The 23,021-nt window shown below is 35.7% G+C and overlaps 1 protein-coding gene across 1 annotated transcript in view; it reads right to left on the bottom strand.

Annotated features, from left to right (window-relative positions):
• Positions 1-602: 602 nt before the first annotated feature.
• The window catches only part of LOC136041421 (kinesin-like protein KIF21A), a 40,531-nt gene continuing 18,112 nt past the window's right edge, over positions 603-23,021 (bottom strand). The window contains exons 2-4 of the mRNA XM_065726079.1: positions 17,811-18,033; positions 9,983-10,198; positions 603-1,044 (exon numbers count right to left, since the gene is read on the bottom strand). Of these exons, the coding sequence (XP_065582151.1) occupies positions 1,033-1,044; positions 9,983-10,198; positions 17,811-18,033 (451 nt within the window). The 3' untranslated portion in view covers positions 603-1,032. The remainder of the gene's footprint in view (positions 1,045-9,982; positions 10,199-17,810; positions 18,034-23,021) is intronic.

The following is a 23,021-nucleotide window of genomic DNA, read 5'->3' as shown; positions in this document are numbered from 1 at the left end:
TCTTAAACCAAACAGACTAAATTGAATGAAGAAATCCAGCACAAAAAGAAACGGAAAAGGCCATTAATATGAGTTGTGCAACCCTCATTTAACTCCAATGAATACGCAATATATTTTCAATTGAAATTATTCTTTACCCGATGGTCAATATATTTGAAAGAATGAATTATCTTAGTCATTTTATGATTATTATTACTTCGCCATTAGTAAGCATATAGATACAGTAAACCCTGGCATTGGGGTTTTTGGACAAGCAAGATCCCCTTTACTACTTTTATCAGGTTCACTCTATATATAAAAAAGTCTTAGCTACATTTTTTAAGTTTAGCATTAATCCGCAAATATAAAATGGCGGGCCCAAAATAGGTCTGTCGAAACTCTTTTTGAAACATAACCACAATATCACTTTTCCTTCATGGCATTCCCTTCTTAAAAGGGGATGCTTAAAGTTGAAAGTATACAATAGTTGTTCGTGTATAGTAAGTGCTCTTCATAAATTGTTTTGATAAACATAGTTATGTATTTATTTTAATTTTCTCTATCTTGTACTCCGTCCCTATGAACTATCCCTAGCTCTAAGAACAACAAGCAGTTTGCAAGAATACAAAGAAACAATATTTTATTGATTCAATTTATATTAAAATATAAAATAAAAAATGTTGTTGTATGTTGAGTCAGGAAGAGGTTCTTTGGCAGCAGCAGAGGCCACATAATTGCACAACTTCAATTAGCAGTAAATTCGTTAGGTGAAGGATGAGCAAAAAATTGAAGCAAAATTGATTAAAATTTTTTTTAGGGTTCTATTTTTTTAGTAAAATATAAAAAGGGGAGCAAAAAAAAATATACGCGAATTTTACTGAGATTCTATTTAACTTGAGGTTTAGAACCCTTGTTTTTTTATTTAAACTTTAAAATTATAAGAAACCAGTTCTGCTGCACTGTTTCTTTATGTAAAAATAAGCGTCTATACACAAAAGGACGAATGCAACAGAGAACAGGCTTATACAGAGAGTTCCGAAATTTACTGCCCAGCTACTTCATTATCTAGAAAAGAAAAGAAAAGTCAATCATTTGCAGACAATAGACAATATGTTTTTCCGAACTAAGAAATTTATAAAAGGATAAAGTTTGAAGACTGGCTAAATACATTACAAGAGCGAAAACCTCAAGATGGTTGCGATGTCGGGTCAAGACCTTTTTTCTTCATATGTAATTATGCTTGCTATTAACAAATCCTTTTTGACTTTCCTGGAACATTTTGTGATATAGGAAAAGCACAGATACAAATGTGTTTATCAATACATTTATCAATACAAGATAAATGCTAAATGTGAAAATGAGCACTACCTAAGGAGGGGAGGGGGTAGCATGGATTAGTTTTTGGCAGAAAAGAAATTTTCTGGGCAAAAACTTTCATGGGTAGATAAGGTGTGATTTAAAAAATTTACATTTTCTAAGAGCCTCACGGAGATAAAACCTTCGAAAAAGTGATGAAGAACTAACATATTATGCGATATATATATATATATATATATATATATATATATATATATATATATATATATATATATATATATATATATATATATATATATATATTATATATATATATATATATATATATATATATATATATATATAGCTAAGCGTATTTTACTTATTATCAATTCTGGTACCCCTTTTATTGAAATGCTTTGAAATTCAAATTAGTCAGGTCTTGGGGGATGGTGAGAAGGGTGTTGAACTGTATGAGAGTCAGGAAGGTGTACTACGTGTAACAAGGTCGTAAGAAAGACGCATTTGCACTATCAAGAACGGCTCAGGAGCGACTAAGGCCCAGCGGCCACGGGGCAACTGTTTTGAGACTAGAATTGCTAACTGATTGCGCATGCAACTGTTGTGTGACCATGGCCTTGAGGAAGTGAGGTCCAACCCACGAGGCAATCCAGATGTTACTGGTATCCAATCGGTCTAAAACCGGTTCCGAATGAGACCCCAGTCATGGTCACAGTTGCGTTGCAGTGCTGTCCCACACATTTTCGGGAACTACCGCGTCGATAGTGTCCAATTATTTTGGCTCTCAACATGTCAGACCAGGAATTAAACATGAGAGTAGACTAAAAGTAGACTAATATCATGATGGTCAAAATGGCAAGTATACAATAACTGAGCAGCTAGGGGTTTTAAGTTTAAACTTTAAGGAGAATGTTGAGAAGAAAATCGAACTGAATCATAAGAATATATGTGCATCCAGGTAGTCAAAAGAGCACACCTCCAATATCTTAGTAATTTCTAAGGGTATTAAGTTGAAACCTTCAATCATTGGTGAGGAGGGTGTCGAACAAAATCAAAGTATACTATATACACCTAAGTAGTCGAAAGGGCGCGTCTGCAAAATATCAAGAGCGGCTAAGAGTATTTAGTAGACGCTTTCAGAGGATGCTGGGGGATGATTCTAAACTAAATCGAAAGACACTATGTGCATCCATTTCGTCAAAATGATGAACCTATAATATAACAAGAATTGCTTAAAGTATAAAGCTGAAACCTTCGGTGCATGTTGAGATAAATCCCGAACAAATTGTCAAAAGACAGTATCCGCAACATGTCACGAACAGCTTTTGATATCAAGTTTAACTTTCAAGGAATGATCAGAGAGCAAATTGAATTCAACGATAAGATACTTCCTGCATTCAGGTTGAAAAAAGGGCATGTCAAAAATATCTCAGCAACTTATTAGGGTATTAAGGCGACTTTCAGATAATTCTACAGATGGTACTGATCAAAATCAAAACGCACTATGTGCATCAAGGTTGCCAAAAAGACATATTGACAGTATCTCAGGAAGTTCCATGGACCACAGTAGAAACTTTCAGGGAATAAACAAACATTGTACAACAAAGTCAAAAGCAACTGTGAACATAAAGGTAAAAAATGGGCGCATTTATAATATTTCAGGAACAACTAACAGTATTAAGTAAAAATTTCGAGTGAATATCGAGAGGTATATTGAACTAATTCAGGAGACATTAAGTGCATTATGAATGTCAATATGGCATATATGCAATAACTGGAGAACATTTAAGAGTATTAAGTGGGAACTTTAACCGAAAGTTGAGAGAAATGTTAAACTAAATAAAAAAACACTCTGTCTTGAGGGACTGCCGATGGGGAAATTGAACTAAATCGGTGAACTGTATGCATCCAGGGTGTCAAAATGGTTCATCTGCAATACGGCAGGAACGGCTAAGATATTTGATACTTTTTGTAAATATTGAAGGTGATGTTGAGCTAAATCAAATGACACTATCTCCATCCAGGATATCAGAATGAGACGTCTTCAATAGTTCATATACGGTTAATGGTATAGATTAACGCCTTAAGTGACCTAGCTGAAAGTGTGAGGGAACATTGGATGGAAAGGACAAGTAGATACTAAATTTTGATTTGTTGACCGAAGGGAGCTCATCAGCGACAAAGAATGTTTGAAAAAAAATGGTTGTATTGATTCTTAGTTTGAAAGTGTTATAGTGTGTGTTATTAGTGTGTTATATTCTTAGTGTGATCTCTTTTTCTGATCTCATTAAAATTTCAGACCGCGAAGACACCTCAATAGAAGTTTCAGAACCAAGGGAATCGCAACTGGAAACAAATCTTGTCAGGGATTCTTCATCTCCTTTTTTTTTTTTTTTTTTTTTTTTTTTTTTTTTTTTTTTTTTTTTTTTTTTTTTTTTTTTTTTTTTTTTTTTTTTTTTTTTTTTACAACAAATGAGAACTATATTAGCTAACATACTAGCTCAAAATGCATAAATGTAAACAAACAAGCTATTAAAGCAAAATATAACACAAAAAAAAAATCCTACAACGAAGTGTTTGATGATTATTCGTCTATATCAAAGGTTGTAACAGTAGATACGACGGAACAGCTTCACCCCCCAAAAATTCCCAAAATTGTTCACATTTTTTAAAATACTAGTACCCATATCCAACCACTTATAGTTCTATAATATAGCTATTTTTAGAATTCCTAGCAAAATTTTGTCCAGAATATGAAGAGCAACCCAAAATCTTTTTGCTTTTATTCATCAATAAAAAAATATCAACAAAACTTACAGAAATTAATTTTTTTAACTTAACAAACAGAAGATGTTTCAACAAAAGAAGTTTTTAAAATAAGTACAGAACTAAAAGGCTTCTAGTAACTAAAGTCAGCCTGCATGGCATTAAATTTAGCCGCCGTGCGATCTATCTCGCTTAGGTATTCTATCCCCAACCAGGGTAATTCCAATTTGTTCTTTTCATGTTCATTTGGATCTCATTTTGGTTCATTTGGTGAATTTTATTTCCAAATTCATTTTGCATGTTACAACTTGATTCTACATTTTCTCTGTTTTTTTTTCACTATCCTCTTACGTCTTAAACCCGAGTCTCTCGTCTTCTCTGTAATTGTCGTCTCCGTTCTCTCTCACTTTAATGTTTTTTAATATAATAGATGTAATATTTTCTGCATTTTGAAGAACAGAATTTACTCGCTTATGTTGTGCTATTGATTAAGAAATGTTTATTTCTAATAAAATTGTTCTACTACTACTACTACTATGATTGAAACAATCATAAATAAACAAGAGCTAAGACCTCATATGGCACTTGTGACGAAGTCGGAAGAGCCATGAGCCAAAAACTCATATTGTATGAGCTCAAGCAACATTCTAAGCATCAATAGATTGATTTAAAAGGAAAATCAGATGCTTAATGCCGGTCAGAATTTAAAATAAGAACTCCGAGTCACGAAGTCCTTCTAAATATCAAAATTCATTAAGATCCGATCACCCACTCCTAAGTTAAAAATACCTCAATTTTTCTAATTTTTCCTCTCCCTTCGACCCCCCAGATGTTCGAATCAGGGTAAACGACTTTATCAAGTCAATTTGTGCAGCTCCCTGACATACCTACCTATTTTCATCGTCCTAGCAAGTCCAGAACCACCAAACTCGTCAAACACTGGACCCCACCCCCTAACTCCCCCAAAGAGAGCGGATCCAGTCCAGTTACGCCAATCAAATATCTACGACATTTCCTTATTCTACCCACCAAGATTCATCCCGATCTCTCCACTCTAAGTGTTTTCCAAGATTTATGGTTTCCCTCTCCAACTCCCCCCCAACTTCAACAGAGCTGGTCGGGATTCCTTCTAAATATCAAATTTCATAAAGATCCGGTCACCCTTCTTAAGTTAAAGATACCTCAATTTTTCTAATTTTTTTCCGAATTAACAGCCCCCAGCTCCCTCAAAGAGAACAGATCCGTTTCAATTATGTCAACCACGTATCTACAGCTTGTGCTTATTCTTCCCATCAAGTTTCATCCCGATCTCACCACTCCAAGCGTTTTCCAAAATTTCCGGTTTCTATTATTTCTGTTTCCCCCCCCCCTCTCCAGCCCTCTATGTCCCCGAATCCGATTCAAATTGAAAATGTAGCATCTGAGACATAAGATTCTTCTATATATGAAGTTTCATTAAGATCCGATCACCCATTCGTAAGATACCTCGATTTTCACGTTTTCCAAGAATTCCAGCTTCCCCCTCCAACTCCCCCAATGTCATCTGATCTGGTTGGGATTTAAAATGAGAGTTCTAAAGCAGAAGATCCCACTAAATATCAAATTTATCACCCGTTCGAAGTTACCAATACCCCCTTTTTCTTATTTTCTGAATTACCCCCCCCCCCCCACAACTCTACCAAAGAGAGCGGATCCGGTCCAGTTATGTTAGTGACTTATCTTGGACTTGTGCTTATTCTTCCCACCAAGTTTCATCCTGATCTCTCTGCTTTAAGCGTCTTCCAAGATTTCCGGTCCCCCCTCCCAATGACACTGGATCCGGTCAGGATTTAAAATAAGAAATCTGAGTTACGAGGTCCTTCTAAATATGAAATTTACGTATCTAGGACTCGTGCTTATTTCCCCCACCAAGTTTCATCCTGATCCCTCCACTCTGAACCTTTTCCAAGATTTTAGGCTCCCCTCCCCCAACTCCCTCCAATATTACCGGATCTGGTCAGGATTTAAAACAAGAGCTCTTAAACACAATATCTTTCCAAACATCAAATTTCATTAAGATCCTATCACTCCTTCGCAAGTTTCTAATTTTCCAGAATTAACCCCCCCCCCCCCCAGATGGTGGAATCGAGAAAACAACAATTTCTAATTTAATATGGTCTGTTTCCTGATACACCTGAAAAATTCCATTGTCCTAGCTTACCTGGAAGTGCCAAAATTAGCAATACCGGAACAGACAGACCGACCGACCGACAGAATTTGCGATCGCTATATGTCACTTGGTAGAAACCAAGTGCCATAAAAAAAAAACTAAATTAAAATAAATTCAGAAATTATCCAAAAGTCTGGTGTTGCAACCCCCTTCCCCTTTCTCTCAAACTCACTATTGGTCGGAGCCTCATTTCTGAGTTACTATAAGTAATAATCATTTAGCTCAAGAAAGTTTTCAATTTCAGCAGTCTATATAGTTTAGTTAAAGCGCAAATTCCACTCCAACCTTTAGAAGGGTTAGGTGATTCAATTTTGTGGATTTTGTATGAATGAGATTAATTGCAATTTCTAGTCCTATAAAGTAAATGACGTGCCAACAGTTGTGCGTTTCGCCATCTATCTGGGGTCAAACAAAAAGCATGTGATAGAAAGTGATAGAAGGGCAATCAACCCTCCTCTTTAGCTCATAATTTTTCAGACACTTCCAATAAAAATTTTAAGACGGCCATTATTTCAGCATAGGTGAACGGTCTATTAACTATATCTTTAAGATTTTTGGGTTGGTCAACCCCCAACAATTATGTAATTTGCCCATTATACTTAAAAACTATATGTTGCTTTAAAATTAAATCAAAACGCACTGCCTGTATGCTGGCTGCCAATAAGACATCTCAGCAATACACCGAGAACGACTGAGGGTATTAAGCTCAAACTGAGGGTATTCTATTACTACTTTTGCTCTTAAAAGTTTACTAAATCAAGGAATTGTAAGTGTATCCAGGCTGTGAAAGAGCATAGATATAATTTTTGGGGAATGTTATTAAGTTGTATTTATTAGGTCAGCTAGAGGATGTATATGACTAAATTAAACGCTACTATTTGAGTCATGATTTTCAAAAGGGTTTATGTTGTTTTCAATTGCTGAAAAAGTTTTTCCAGCATACAAATAGCAGGCCAAACTATAAATTCTTAAAATAAAGCCAGAAAAATTGAAACTATTATTTTCTTTTTCCCTTAAAAAGACTATTCCAATATAAAACGAACAGAAATTAGTTTTTAATAAATGAAAACCCAAAACCAACAGAAATTACATATAAATAACTTAGTCAAACTCGAAAGGAGCAGAAATTAACGTGAGTAGGGTTCAAAACCCATGTGCTTTCTGAAAGCCAGAATAAAATTTACACTTTACTGAAAAACATTCAAATGAATGTGCATTGTCAATTATGTGTGATCAATGTCAAATGTGTTCCTGAAAATCTTAATTATTTTTTTTATTCCTTAAAGTTATAAAAGTAGAAACATTAAAAAGATTTTTTTCAGTAAAATGCAAATTTTATTCTGGCTTTTAGAAAGTATAGGGGTTTTGAACCCTACTCATGGTAATTTATGCTCGTTTTGAGTTTGACTCGGTTATTTATTGTAATTTCTGTTCGTTTTGGTTTCATTTATTTATTGCTGCTGATTTGTGGTAGTTGTAAGATTGGTAGATTATTTGATTCTATTTTTGTCCATTTTTGGTTCAATGAAGTTCTTTTCTTTAAAAACTAAAATTTATTTTGTCAAAAAGTTTTTTTTTTAAATTAATATAAATAAGATGCGACATATTGCGAGATGCAAAACAATAGAGAAATATATTGAAAACAATAGCGGATGGGTGCATTGTCAGAAAACGGCCATGATATTTGGAAAAAGCGAAAATAAAATAATCTAATTATAGCAGTTTTATTTATCTAGCACATATCCTTTAGAAGTGAAAAAACACTTAAGTATTACCCAAAACAGCCTCAGAACAATCATTTTAGAAACTGCAACGAAGAGTCTCAGATTTAAACCGCAACGTAGAATTTGGATTTTAAAGGCAAGTAAACGTAATTGTTATTACTTTTCTTTACCAGTCCTTATATATCTATCTTCTTTTTTAATTGTGGATTGTTTTCAGATAGAATTAAAACATATATTTTTACAGATATACTAGTTTTGGCTATAAGTTTACCCATTTGGAAGTTGAAGTGCTCTGAATAGGCAGGCATAGACATATGCAAATAGAAGATAGAAAATCTAGAATAAAGTACTTAGTTTTATAGGTTGAATTGCTCCAAGCACGCTATTTATGACTGTGTGGGTAAGTTAGTTCAAAATTTTATCTGGTAACTACTTAGCTAGAGTATACATTCACTTTTTCCACAAATGTCCGTTAATATTTTGCGACAAGCTTGAAAACTTACCGTATTTGGTATTAATAAATAAATAAATAAATATTTACGAAAAAAGCACTTGACCCAAGTGAAAAAAAAATCAATAAATTCTTGGAGATGGTTCCTTAAAGTTTAATTTTCATAGCTCAACTACTGTTGAAAAATAAAATAAGAAAGAAAAACACAATTTTAGCAACTACAATATGAAGTTACTGGGTTACAAGTGAAAGCAGGATGTACAGATCAGTAAGTTTGAAATTGGGAAAACAGTCTACAAAAGTAGTGATTTCTGAAAACTTAATAGGTATAACTCCCTTTGAATCCTTTGATTCAAAGTAATCTTCACAAAAGCCTGCTTTGGCTGGCTAATATAGCTTTGCTTTCAATACATTACAAACAAAAATTTAACACCTTTAGTTTGGATACAAACTCTGTCACCTGATTCTTGATGTGATTGTGAGAGGTAGAGACAATTCACAACTTTTGAACTAAGCGAGCAGTGGTAGACACAAGCTGAGAACTTTTCGGTATACTATTAATAATGCTAAACACTAACTGCACACCACGTAGAACAAAGATCAGGCTGATACACTAGCAAACACTGCACTCCTCCATCCAAACCTTGCATTAAAGCTTTTGTTCTAGTCAGCTTCCAAGAGGCCCCAAAGATTGAAGATGATTTTTATAATTGCATTCCATTGTAGCCTTTCTCTTACAGATTATCTCTCTTGCGGATTATTAAGTATAAATATTCTGGGGTCTATGTCAATCCTGTGACATGTCCAAGCCTATTAATAAGTAGTACACACAAGTAGAATTTGGCATCTCACCACGAAGCTTTGTAAATTATAAAAAGCAGCTAGAGTCTCAAATAAACATTTGAGAACAATGAGCAGTAACAGAGCTGCTCCCCTCCCCCTTTGGCTATCCACTAGCAGTAGTAAAATCTTGTTTGCGCTGTACTAAAGACAAAATATTTCAGTTAATTACTTTGAAATTTCAAAAACGATTCAATGTCTTATCAAAGTCTTCAATCATTTTATCAAGTCAAAGTTTCACCTAAGTGCAAGAAAGAAGTTAGTATGGAATTAAAATTAAACCATTCTTCTGAAACACATCTAAAGCATCTTCCTCTGTTTTTTAGTGCCTGTTTCTGTGCAGTATTCCACTAAATTCATCACTGTCTTCTCTAAAATCCTAAATGGTCTTTTGCTCACCCATGTATTCCTAAGTTAAGCAGTGACAACTTCTAGTTTTGTAACCTTATTATTTCAGTGTGCATCCCTGTCAAATCAAAAATTTAGCAGGATATACAATATCTCTGTTAAAAATCATAGATTATGACAAAAGTGTCGAGAAATATGTTTAGAAACCTGAAGAGCATGTGTATAAACTGTGACAATAATAGGGACAACAAACGACAGTTTTTACTAAGAATAAAAGAGAAAATGTGGAGTAAGGCGTAACTGAAAAGATAAATAATTATGCATAGGCAACAAAAGAAAAAAACTTACAAGAGAAGCAAATGCATCTTTTTTGGCTAAAAGGTCCACGATCTCTTCATTATAAAGCTCTAAAAATTGGCAGTCAAATTCAAATCTAACACCTTCTTTCTTAGCGTTGGCCTGATCGAAAATTGATCTAATAGCACGTGTTATTATCCCAGGTAAGTCATATGGGGACTCATCCTCAAATCCCGTTCCCATTGTATATGTCTTGCCAGATCCAGTCTGTAAGAAACAAAGTATACTATAAGCACAAATAGAAATTTAGCATTTTTGTAGATAACGGCTTTGAGTTTCTCTTACATGTTGAATTTCATTCTGTAATTTTCATCAGTATCGATAAGGAATCATTAAAGAAATTTGCTATCTTTATTCTTTATTTTAGAGTGTAAATTAAAAGGAAAGCTGTAATTTATTACAACTATTAATTAGTTGCATTAAAAAGCCTCTGCAAAGGGCTGCCTCGACCCTTTCAGGGTACCTGTAAGACTGGGGAACTTGCGGTCAACTTTTCCCACCTAAGGAGTGGATCCCCTTGAGGAATTTATAACCAAGTAACCAACACAGCATTCGCACGGGATTCTGAATATTGGATTTTTTTTCTGAGCTTGGTTTGTTTTGATGGGCGTTTTCGGGCTGAAAACCTCTTCCTAGCTGATTTATCTACTATGGGTTGCCTCCCCGTAGTACCATAATATTTGTAGGCATGAATATATAATAAGTCGGAGGAAACAGGCTTGGTCTGTGCAAATAGGTCTGTGCAGGATTTCGACTCTTGTTGATAGAAGAGAATCGCCAACTGCTGAAAACCATGTTGTGACCAAGATGGGCCCAGGATTTCACAAAGCCTCCAACTTACTGGAGGTCCCAGGGACTTCTTGCTGTCCGGTTCTAAGCCGGCTTAAGGGCTTCGGTGTAGACTTGAGAAGATATGTTGGTCCCCGTACTACACTGGTATCCGGGATCATTGCTTTTCCTAAGGCCAAAATAATTTCAATGATTTAAAGAACATGAAAATTAGAACTTGGAATGTTACGACGTTAAAAAATGACTATCGTATCGAGATTTTGAATGACGAATTCAGACGGTTTGAACTGGATTTATTAGGCGTTTCAGAAACTCATATCCCAGGGGCAGGAAGCATGAAATTAGGTCACATAGAATTTGTTTACTCAGGCGGGAAGGATGGGATACATAGGCAGGGAGTAGGGCTCGTGATGAATAAGGAAGCTGCTAAGTCTTACTTAGTCTGGGAAGGTATTAATAATAGAATAAAAATTGCTCATTTTAGGACTAAAAAGTTCAGGGTATCAGTTATAGAAGTATATGCCCCTGTTGAACCAACTAACGGAGATACTATTGACTCATATGAATTTTACTTACAGTTACAGGAACAAATAGATAGGGTACCAGGTAGAAATATGGTGTTTTTACTATGAGATTTTAACACCCAAGTTGGTAGAAATAGGGATAAATGGTATCCTAGTCTAGGTAAATTTGGCGTAGGAAAAGAAAACAGTAATGGCTACAGACTTTTGCAATTTTGTAGGCATAAAAACCTAGTTATAACCAATACGGTGTTTGGTCATAAAATGGCCCATAAGTTGACATCTTATTCACGTGATGGTAAGACACCAAACTTTATTGATTATAATATTGTAAACCGAAGACTAAGAGGATCAATACAAGATTCTAAGGTATACAGGAGTGCTGCTATTGATGTCAAAAGTAAAGATCACCATATAGTAGTGTCTAAAGTTTTAATTTCGGAAGGGTAACCACCTCCCGGAAAGTTATGATGTTGGTAGACTCCAGGATGAAAGTTTGAGAGAAAATTTCCAGGAACAGTTGAATACTAAACTTGAGGGTTTAAAATTTGACAATGTGGAAGATGGATGGAATAATTTAAGAAAAACAATGGGGTCTTAGGGAAGACTGTTAAGACTCCAGCTAGGAATACTAGTGAAAAAGCTTTATATTTAATAGAGAGCAGAAGGGGTTTGTAAGAATTATCTGAGCGATAGATCATATGAAAACAAAAGGCATCTAAAGAAAGTGGAGAAAGCATTAAAATATGAACTAAGGAGATGTGATGGAGGCCATGGATAAAATTGCTGAGGATCTAGAAGTTGCAGCTAGACGGCATAATAGTAAAGTATTATACTGGCATGTTAATAAATTTAGAGAGTAGTCAATCCGGACAGGTTCCAGATAGGAATGGGGCTACAATTAGTGATAAGGAAAACATTTTGAGAATGTGCTAAACCGAGATACCGTTGCAGGAAAAGATATAGATGAAAATGAAAAAGTTTGTGATAACTTGGATGTGAAGGATGATTTGTTTTGTGAGAAAGAATTAGCGACAGTACTAAAAGGATTAAAAAATTATAAGGCTATAGGTGCTGATAGTGTGATAAATGAGTTTCTTAAATATGGTGGCTCTGAGGTTAGAAATAAGCTACTAAAGATTACGAATACGATTTTTGAAAAAGGGGAAGTACCTAATGATTTTAGCAAAACCTTAATTAAACTACTGTATAAGAAAAGTGATAAGAATGAGTGTCATAATTATCAGGACATTAGTGTGGTCCCTGTAGATAGCAAATTACTTAGTAATATGATACTTTTTAGACTGGAAGATACTGTAGACAAAGTTTTAAGAGAAGGACAGTGCGGTTTTAGAAAAGGTATAGGATGTGTCGCCCAAGTGTTCACCCTTTGGTTAATAATTGACAAGTCCCTTTGCGGTCAAACACCTTTGTTCCTCAGTTTTATAGATTATGAGCAAGCGTTCGATTCTGGTGACAGAAGAGGTTTAGCAAAGGTCTTATCCTTACGTGGTGTACCAGACAAATACATTAAAGTGATTTGTGCTATGTACGAGAATAATCTGCTGCGGTAAAGGTAGGAGATGAGGTTAGCAACTGATTTTGTATTAAATCAGGGGTTAAGCAGGGTTGTCTTCTATCCCCCATTATATGGATCATTTGGTGGACTTCGTCTTAAGGAGCACATGAAAGACAATGGGAGACCATGGAATCAAACGGGGAGAAAAAACTCCCCTGGACTTAGATTATGCAGATGATTTAAGCATGTTAGATGAAAGGGTGAGAAAAATGAATGAATTTTTGGAGGTTTTGCGATTTCAGGGTGCTAGAATAGGTTTGAAAATTAATGTTAAGATGACTAAGTCACTAAAGCGAGGATTAAGCGAAGATGAAAAGGTGACGTTGGGTAACAAAAGATTGATCAGTTGGGTAGCTTCACTTACCTTGGTAGTATTATTAGTAAAGACGGTGGGAGCAGTGAAGCAGATAAAGTAGAATAGCTAAAGCTCTGTGTGGTTTTTCACAGTTAAATATAGTTTGGAAGAATAGGAAGATTAGTCTGCAAACAAAGATTAGAATATTGGAAGCTACAGTGATGACAGTGGTCAAATATGGCTTTAAAACATGGGCGCTCCGAAAAGCAGATGAAAATTGTCTAGATATTTTCTAGATAATTGCCTACGAATTGTTCTGGGTACCCGGCTGACTGACCGTATTTTAAACAGTAGGTTGTAAGAAAAATGTGGTTCAATCCTGCTTTCTAGGGCTATAATGAAATAAAGGTTGATATGGCTAAGCCACGTTCAGCGGATGAAGGATGACATATTACCAAAGATTGTCCTTCTCACCAACCGTCTGGGGCTACACGGTAAGCAGGCCGTCCTCATCAGGGGTGGGAGGATGTCATAAATAAAGATTTAAAGAAAATAGAAACTTCGTAGGAGGATGTAAAGAGGGAGGCCTTGAATATTAGGTTAGGTTAGAGGAGGAGCAGGCGTAGCTGTGTTGGCCTCAGGCGGCTTGGTACTGCAGTGAGTTATTAGAAGTAGTAGTAGTACAAATAAAAAACATTCAGCTCGCATATAGATTTTCGGTAAACCAGAAATAGTACACTTGTCTTTAAAAATTAGGGGGTAAAAAGGGGTTAGCGGATAAAGAAGGGGACAAAAAGGACAGCAGAAAACCGGATAAAGATTTACTAGATGTTTCCAGAGAAATTACCAACAGATTGTTCTGGGTACCCGGCTGACTGACCGTATTTCAAATTGTGGGCTGTACGAAAAATGAGGTTCAATTCCGGTTCTAGGACTATAATGAAAGAAAGTTTGAGATGGCTAGATACGTTCTGCGGATGAAGGATTGCCAAAGATTTTACTTTTCAGCCAACTGTTTAGGGTTAAACGGAAAGCAGGTGGCCCTCGACTGGGTGGAGGTTGTCATCAAAAAAGATTTGAAGGAAAAGGGAACTTCCTGGGAGGACGTAAAGAGAGAGGCTATAAATAGATTGGGATGGAGGAGGAGCGTGCTTAGCTGAGTTGGCCTCAGGTTGCGTGGTGCTGCGGTGAGTTGTTATTAGTAGTAGTTGTTGTTAATTTTGTGTTGATGCTAATGTTATAAATAAAAAAAAACTGCAAAAACATAAAATCATTTTCAGAAAAGCACAAGTAAAGGTCTCACTTTTAGAGAGTTTATGATTGAGGTAGCACCACCCATATTTTTAGTTATTTCTGTGACTTGATTTTTCATTTAATTTCTGTTCGTGTCATTTATTCATCCATAACAGCGTTTCTAATCTTCATGTTGGATTTGATTCGATATGATAATGCATTTTAATTTCTCTTTATTTCAGGCTTGAATTATTATATGACTTTTTTACTCATTTTAGGTGTTAATATGGCTTTTTGCTCTTCTTTAATAAGCTTCTTTGGAAAACATGTTTTTAAGGTAATTTCAATAAAAAATGTAGTGAAACTTCAAACGAACCTTAAATCACGAATAATTTGTTACTGGTCTTAAATCAATAATGAAAGCCTAGCCTTTTGAAGGGGGAGGAGTTAAGGACGGGCAACACCACACTTACTTGTAGTAAAATATTCTTGACAAAAAACTTTTGTGACAATAAATTTAGTTATACCGTTTTAGAGAACCTTATTCTTGTCACTGTTTCCTTCATTATGGATTCACCAAACTTAAATGTATAGAGGAAACAACTGATGCACAAGACTATTAACTTAAGTGGTCTAACCCTTTACGGGTTTGAGGGCAGCACCAGTCTTGTTATTAGTGGTATTTCAAGGTTGCTTTAAGTTTTGCGCTATTATTCCTTGTATTCTCTGTTCGTTTTAACTTTCACTTCTTCATTCATGGGTCTAGTTAATTCTGCTGGTTTTAGGCTAAACATCTTTGTAGACAAACATATTTTCTGTGTTTCCAATTACTTCAAAACGAAACCCCCCAAGGAAATGAAAACAGACCAACGACCAAAAACCCTCAAGTCCATAGAAATTGACAAACACACTGCGTACCAACACTGCAAATTAACAAAAAATTTATACCTTCCAGAAAAAAAAAACAAACACAAATAGAATATTGAACACTTCCCTTATTGTGTTGCGAGAGCAACATTTTGGTTATGTCCCTTTTTTTTTTTTTTTTTCCTATGCCGCCGATCTCAGCTTATTCCTGGAAACTGGTAAGGGTCTAACCTGTGCGGTTTTTACGGAAAGTGTGGACCTCAGGCCGGATTGATGAATATGACATTACATTTTGGAACGCTCCGCAGAATTCTTGCCTGGGGCCAAAAGGATGGTTTTTGCTTGTCCACGAGCCAGAGCCTACGGTGTGCGAAGTGAAGTGGAGTTATATAGCCTATGTCAGAGAGGAGTATCTGAAGTTGTGCAGCCAAGTTTTCGTTTCATCAAACCATGTTTCTGCTTTCGAGTGGAAAGCTCCGTTCTAGCAGCCAAGGAGGCAGTCAACACTTTCAAATTGAAGATGGACTAAAATCTATAAGTGTTAAATATAGGCGGCAGTTACCCGGCCCCACAGCCAATATATCTCCTTTGAGTGATAAATACAAAAATTTACAGAAGCAAAAATGTGGCATTTTCCCACGGGTCTGAAAGTGCTGTCATCTATTGTTTCTACCCATTTCTGTTCGTGATTTCAGCTGAGTTTATCATTTGGTTTTTCGGACTTGGGATTGCGGTAGAGAAATGGTATCAGATGTACCTAATAAACTTTAAAAGTTATCTCATTGCTAAAGAAATTGGAGCTTATCCTTTTCTCCTTTTTAAGTGGTGATGTTAGAAAGTTGGCCTACAGCAAAAAAAATCCACTTTTGAACTAAGACAGATTGAATTTTTTTTTTGACGGCAATCGATAGCTCTTGATGAGCTGTTCAAAGTATATGACATCCCTTTTTAGGTACAAAAATTCCTTCATGAGGTATTTCAGTTTGAAAGTTTCAAGGGGTTGACAACTTCAGTAGTAAGGTACACACTGAAACGAAATCTAGGCCGATACAAATTGTGAGACATATAGAGGACTTGTAACTAACAATCGGCTGTTAGGTAATAATAACCTTCGGCAATGAGGGGTTAGCAACTTTTGCTAGTTGGTGTATCTACTATTTGTTTCATGTGTACTTGATGGTAAAACCAGTTTGGTTCCAGTGGTAAGACATGGAAGGGACTTGTAAGTAACAATCTGCTGTTAGGCTACAGTCAACTTCAGCGATGAGGGGTTTGCAACTATGCTAGTTGGTGTACCCATTTATTTGTTTCCGGTGAACTTGATGCCTATCACGGGAGAGGGACTTATAAGTAAGAATCGGTTCACTTTGGCCGAGGAACGGCTGTTAGCTCATAATCATCTTCGGCAATGAGGGGTTTGCCACTTCTGCTAGTTGGTGTACGTATTATTTGTTTCCGGTGCATTTGATGGTTAAACCAATTTGGTTCCAGTGGTAATACATGTAGGGGACTTGTAAGTAATAATTGGCTGTTGGGCTACAATCATCTTCAGCGATGAGGGGTTTGCAACTTTTGCTAGTTTGTGTACGCATTTATTTGTTTCCGGTGAGCTTGATGTCTTTCACGGGAGAGGGACTTGTAAGTCAGAAACTGTTCACTTTGGGCTAGAAATTTGTGCAAATTGGTGTACATTGTATTCGATCTCACACAACGGGTACAAACGATAACGTAAAACAATGAGGTAGTTTCGTAATAATTAGTGTCTCCTATGGTATTTTAATAATCAAAAGTCACGGATAGCTTTATGATATCAACTAGATTATATAAGATATTGCTCCAAGTTTTCATCCGTCACGAGGTCTACGATTGAAAAGGATAAAGTTCAACTAGCTGCAAAGTCAATTTAGTCCCTTCTTTCGATATTATTTTGTAGTTGTTGTTTTTTCAACGCTGAGGAACAGCCTTTGGTCATGTAATAACTGACTGCTTTCTTGTTTGAACATACCGTTTTAAAAACTTCGATAGGCTGACAACTTCATCATTTAACCGATAGTGAAGAAACAAGCACAAACGAAAATGTAAAACAATGAGATATTTTCACAATAATTAAAAGAATGTCATCTATGGTATTTTGATCATGAAAAGTTAGGGATAGCTTTATAATACCAACTAGATTATATAAGATATTGTTCCGAGCTTTCAGCCGTCACGATGTCTACGATTGAAATGGACAAAGTTCAACTCGCTGCAAAGTCAATTTAGTCCCTTCTTTTGATACCATTTTGTTGTTGTTTTTTCAACGCTGAGGAATAGCCTTTGATCATGTAATTACTGATCGATAGCGAAGAACCCAGACCAAAGTGTTGCTCTCGCAACACATTAGTCGGCGAAGCTGGACAAAGGTTGCCACAACCCTTCACGTTGCCCGGGCAACGTAGGTCTAGTTTTATTACGTTCACAGTCACATTCAGACAGCTAAATAATATTTTCAATCTCAGTTTTAACACCCTTTCAGGTTTAAAAGATGTATCTTACCTGGCCATAGGCAAGCACAGTAACATTGAAGCCTTGAAAACTCTTTTCAATCAACTGAGCCACTGCAGTTTCATACACTATCTCTTGTGACGAATCCATATCAAAAACATAGTCAAATGTAAATGTTTGATCAGACCCCATCCGTATCTGGGGCTTTCCTGGTGTAACACTCACACATGTCTGGGACCCCTCTGCTACCTCTCGACATAGCAAAGGACGTATTCTAATAAAAAAAAAAAAATCATTAGAGGAAACAGAAAAACAAACAAGCCATTGACCATTCAAATTGGTTAAGTCAAATTTTTTATTGTTTTAATGTTGAGACATTTAGCATAAAACAAATTTTGTTTGTCAGCTAATAATCCTATAAATCAACGATTTTTAAACTCCACATAAGACTAAACATCAAAAAACGCCTATTTATTTATGTTATTAATTAAAAAAAATCCTCAAAATAGGCTTTCAAAGAAATGTAAAGAGCTACATTAAACCAAAGATAAGCCAAACTAAAGTCAAATAATTCTGTAAGCACAAACGACCATAAATCTCAATAAATAAAATAAATGGAAATAGAAAGAAATAGAAATTACAATTGATAAACGATTCAAAATCAAAACCAGCAGAAACTACCAAAAAAGGAATAGGGATAACGCCCTATGAGGAACATGTTTTGTTCCTCATAACATAGAAGAAAAGCAAAAAAAAATCCCTATAACAGTCAAGATTACCATGAAGAACAGATGAATGTGAGTTGACAGTTTCATATATATTGACATTCATTTCTAAAGTCTTAAAAAATTTGGATTTATTAAAGTTGTAAAACAGAAAACGTTCAAAAAATATGAAAATAATATTTGTTTTCAGAAGTCAATAGCTATCTCAAATTTAGATAAGCTTGATAGGAAAAGAAGGGGATGGCAGGGGGACTGCTTGCCTACCAATCACTATTGACTCTTGAAAGGGCAATAGTTCTTTCAGTTTCCAATCAATTGAGCCCCCTCTGAAGTTTCTACAAAAACTCCTTCCATACGAAGTGCCTAGATGAAAAAAACTTAATAATAATAATAATACATAGAACCCACTTCGCTCTTTACTTAAGCATCACAATCACTGAAGGACAGAAGTAACAGAAGAAGAAGAAGAGAAAAAAGAGGAGAAAACAACGTTGTTCTACCATTTAAAAAATTATCTGATCAATCAAAAAATGCCAGAACACATAAACCAGGTTGTGGAACAACCCACGAGAAAACCGTTAACCGTTAACAACTTTATTATTATTTAAAGGTGCGAACTGAGTGAACTTATCAGACCAATTCAGTTGGGTATTGCATACCACATGGTCAGCAGTCATGGGATCACAATCTGATCTGGAGGAAGTGAGAGGAACTTGATATGATTTGAGAAACAAAAATAACCACTGGACTGGTCAGAGGAACAAAGCCTGCATCTAAAAGCTTTGGGAAAATCACTACGGAGGTCAATAAAAGAAACAGATGTACATACAATAGTACAGATCACGATTGTAGATCAAGTGACCGTTTATTTTCCAAACAACTGGTTCATAGAAGAAGACTTGCATAAAACAATAATAAAAAAAGGGATCTAAACCTGTGAAAAATTTATTTTGCTGACAAGTCGAGTCAGAGAACAAGATCTCTTTTCACAGCATAGGAAAATTAACACTGTAATGTATTTAGGGAGGTTAGCATTAAGTGCTTTAGTTTTTTAGTTAACGTGAATGAGCTGTAGCAAAATAAAATCTTTACCTGCCTTCAACCATCGCAAAAATAGAAGTTTCCTTGCTCCTCCCCCTTACTTCTCCGATGCAACCTAAAAATTTCGACTCCATCCCGAGCTGTTCCCAAGGTTTTCCAAATTTGATATTTTGATAATAAAGAGGATGCATATAGTGTCGTTGATTTAATTTCATCAACTCCTATCAAGTCAAAATTCATTGCCCAGTTGCTGCCCCCCCCCAATCAACACTGCCTGGCAGTTACAACTTTATACCCCAATCTGTTGCCCAAGATGTTGCAGATACGATATTTTGATAACTTGACAAAACACAGTGTCTTTTTATTGACCCTGATAATAAACTGTATATGGAGAAGAAGCTTAGTACCAGAGATGCTATTAATACAAAAACCCTTTTGGACCATACATAAAATTGTTTAGATTCTTCCTCACCCCCAACTCGAAATCGGAAGTTTCCCAACCCTACCATCCTCCTTTCTTTCTTAATGAGTACCTGAAAGTTTTATATTTATTTCTCAAGCCCTTCATGGGATACTGAAGATATGCTATTTCCAAGACCAGAAATTTTCAACTCCATCCCCTGAGATATTCCTGAGATTTTGCAGAAATGCATTTTAATAGCCTGTATGGAGAAAACGTATCTTAATTTAGCTATACCCTCTCCTCCAGATATACCTCAACACTTCGTGTCAATACCCTTAGTGTTCTTGAGATATTGCCGATGCACCATTTTAGCAACCTGTATACACATAGTATCTGTTGATTTAACTCGAATTCCTACTCAACATTACCTGAAACTTTCAACCTAATACTCTTAGTTGTTCCTAAGATATTCCAGAAACGCCATTTTCATAGCCTAGATGTGCATTGTCTATCTGATTTACGTCATAATCCCCCTCAATATCCCCACAAGTTTCAGTTTGATACCTTTAGACATTCCTGAATTTTTGTAAATACACTCTTTTGACAATATGAATGCATACGGTGTCTTTTCATGTTTCAGCATTCCCTCAACATTTCCTGATATATTGCAGAACATTTTTTTACAATTAATAGTTTGCATTATAAGTGGCCCTTATCCCAGGTACTGTGGGAGTCAATATTATGACTAGAAGCATATTTATTTAACCTTTTGACTACTTTGAACAAAATGGTCATGTCGAAGTATTGATTGGATGTCTTTGAGGTTACAGGGGGAGCAGAAGCAAAAAAAAATCAAGAGAGCTGGTTGTTCTCCATTAATTTGGAATCTTAAAAAGGGCACTGGAACTTTCAGTTTTCAGTCAAATGAGCTAGTTCAAAAATTGTATGACCACCACTCTCAAACAAAGATTCGCAGCCCTGTGAAAAAAAAATTTAACATTATTACATTGAAGGCTTATTGCTCTTTACAGCTGGCAACACTTAGGCATTTTTTCTGATCCACAAACGAAATATAAGGCTGGAAAAATGCTTCTCATGGTCTCTATTATTGTGGAATCCACCAACCTTACAAGGATCCAATCGTTTTTTAATTAGCAACATATAGAATAGAAATATACAATTGAAATAAAAATATGACTGACAATAAGTATGATTTCAAAACTATGTAAATATTCACAAGGATTACCCATGACATTTGTTAGAGTTCACATCGTTGCCAGCACAGGCAATAGTTAGAAAATGCAAGAAATGGGAGATATCAGGGGAGACCGGCAGAGAAAAAAATGAAGAAACTTTTGGTTCAAACTAAGTTCACAACAAAACCTAAACTATCATATCGCTGTTTAAGCTGAATTTGCATGATGCTTTTCCAAGAATAAATAAAAATACACTTTCCAAGAATAGTTCCAGTAATAAGGAATATCAGAACAGTATCAAAATTATTATCAACTTTTGTTTAACAATGTTGAGTTTATGGCCTATATATGCTAAAGGTGACAGGCCAAGGATGTTAAATCATTTGAATCTACACCTAGAAGGATCCCACAACTGACTTATAACACATAGGGTGAACTGTCACCCTATGCCTACAGGCAAGTCTGTCACCTTATTGAGTTTTTTTTTCAGCGTAATATGGTCCCAAAATTGTTTTGGAGTTGCTGGTACAATAAAAATTATTTGACGTCGCTCTTGGTCATACTAGTAATATTCTTCACAATTCAGAAAGTTTGTGAGTTTTGTTATTTCCGTGATTTACTGCACCAAAGTAACCCCTCTCAGGAAGGCCAAACTTACCCCCTATTCTGGGTTAAATCTGACACCCCCCAGGTAAATCATATGCTTGCAGAGATAAAAATTATGTCACTTCAAGACATAATAGAGGATAATTTTATGTACAGAAATACCATGCAAAACAAAAACTCTCGTCAGTAGTTTTCATATAGGCTACTACAGTGGAACACACGTTTTCTTCTTACCATGGGGTAATTCCGACAGTATTGGTCTTACCCCTGTACACAGAAGAAGTATCTTAGAATGGCATTTTAAAAATTGTTACTGTAAATGAGAAAAAGATAACACCACACTGCAAATAATAGGGACAAATGGTAATTTCAATTGATATCAGAGAAAAGAATTTTTTTTTCTTTAGTTCAAAAAGGGATTCTAATAAAAAAAATAGTTAATTTCAATTAGTATCAGAGGAAGTCGAGATAGCGAACTTATGATCACTTTAGATAGTGAACTTTTGAACTCCAAGTGTTTTTCCCCGAGAAAATTACTAGTAGTGACAGTTTCTCATCTGATGTACTAATGCCTGCAGGACCATATGTGTTATCACGCCCATTGCTACCAGTTCAAGACTTTGCTGGTGATCCTTTTGCTCCAATGATTTTAAGGCTATCAGGATCGTGACGAAACGAAGTTTCGTCAAAGTTGTACCAACATTCTGGTTTGTCTGAGATGTCGAGCTCTTCTACTGTTTTTGTAGTGAGTCATAAAATCCTAAAACGATGAAAGGGTGTGCTTATTGCACAGTCCTTGGGGTTTTCAAGTCACTCAGACTCCTTAAGCGAGATGTTGTTTCTTTTCTTAAACCCAAACCATCTGTCTTCACCTCGTCAATTCTCTGGGAAATGAGTACTGATTTTGTTCTTACTGGTGAATTTTTTCACTTCATCTAGAAATCAATGTTTGGTAAGCCCCATGCCCCACATTTCCATCACCTTCAGATAATTTTCCACTCTGCTCAACATAATTGGGCAGTTCCAAAGACATTCCACGAGTAATGGTGGGCAAGTTGGGGAAACATCTTAGCTTCTTTGTTTGATCAATTAGTATGCTGTAAATTATTTATAGTATGTATTGCTAACATTGTAAATACATGACGAATAGAATAAAATTTAAGCCAAAATTTCCGAAACCTAGTCAATTGTGTACAAAGGGTAAGCCCAACCCCCACGTCAGAATTTGCCCCATACGGGGTAAGTCTAACACCCCCATGTTAGAATTTATCCCATACAGGGTAATTTCGAC

The sequence above is a fragment of the Artemia franciscana genome, unplaced genomic scaffold, assembly GCF_032884065.1.
Source record: "Artemia franciscana unplaced genomic scaffold, ASM3288406v1 PGA_scaffold_218, whole genome shotgun sequence".
Classification (NCBI taxonomy): domain Eukaryota; kingdom Metazoa; phylum Arthropoda; class Branchiopoda; order Anostraca; family Artemiidae; genus Artemia; species Artemia franciscana.
The sequence above is the reverse complement of the archived record's forward strand: the minus strand, read 5'-3'. Positions and strand labels throughout refer to the sequence as shown.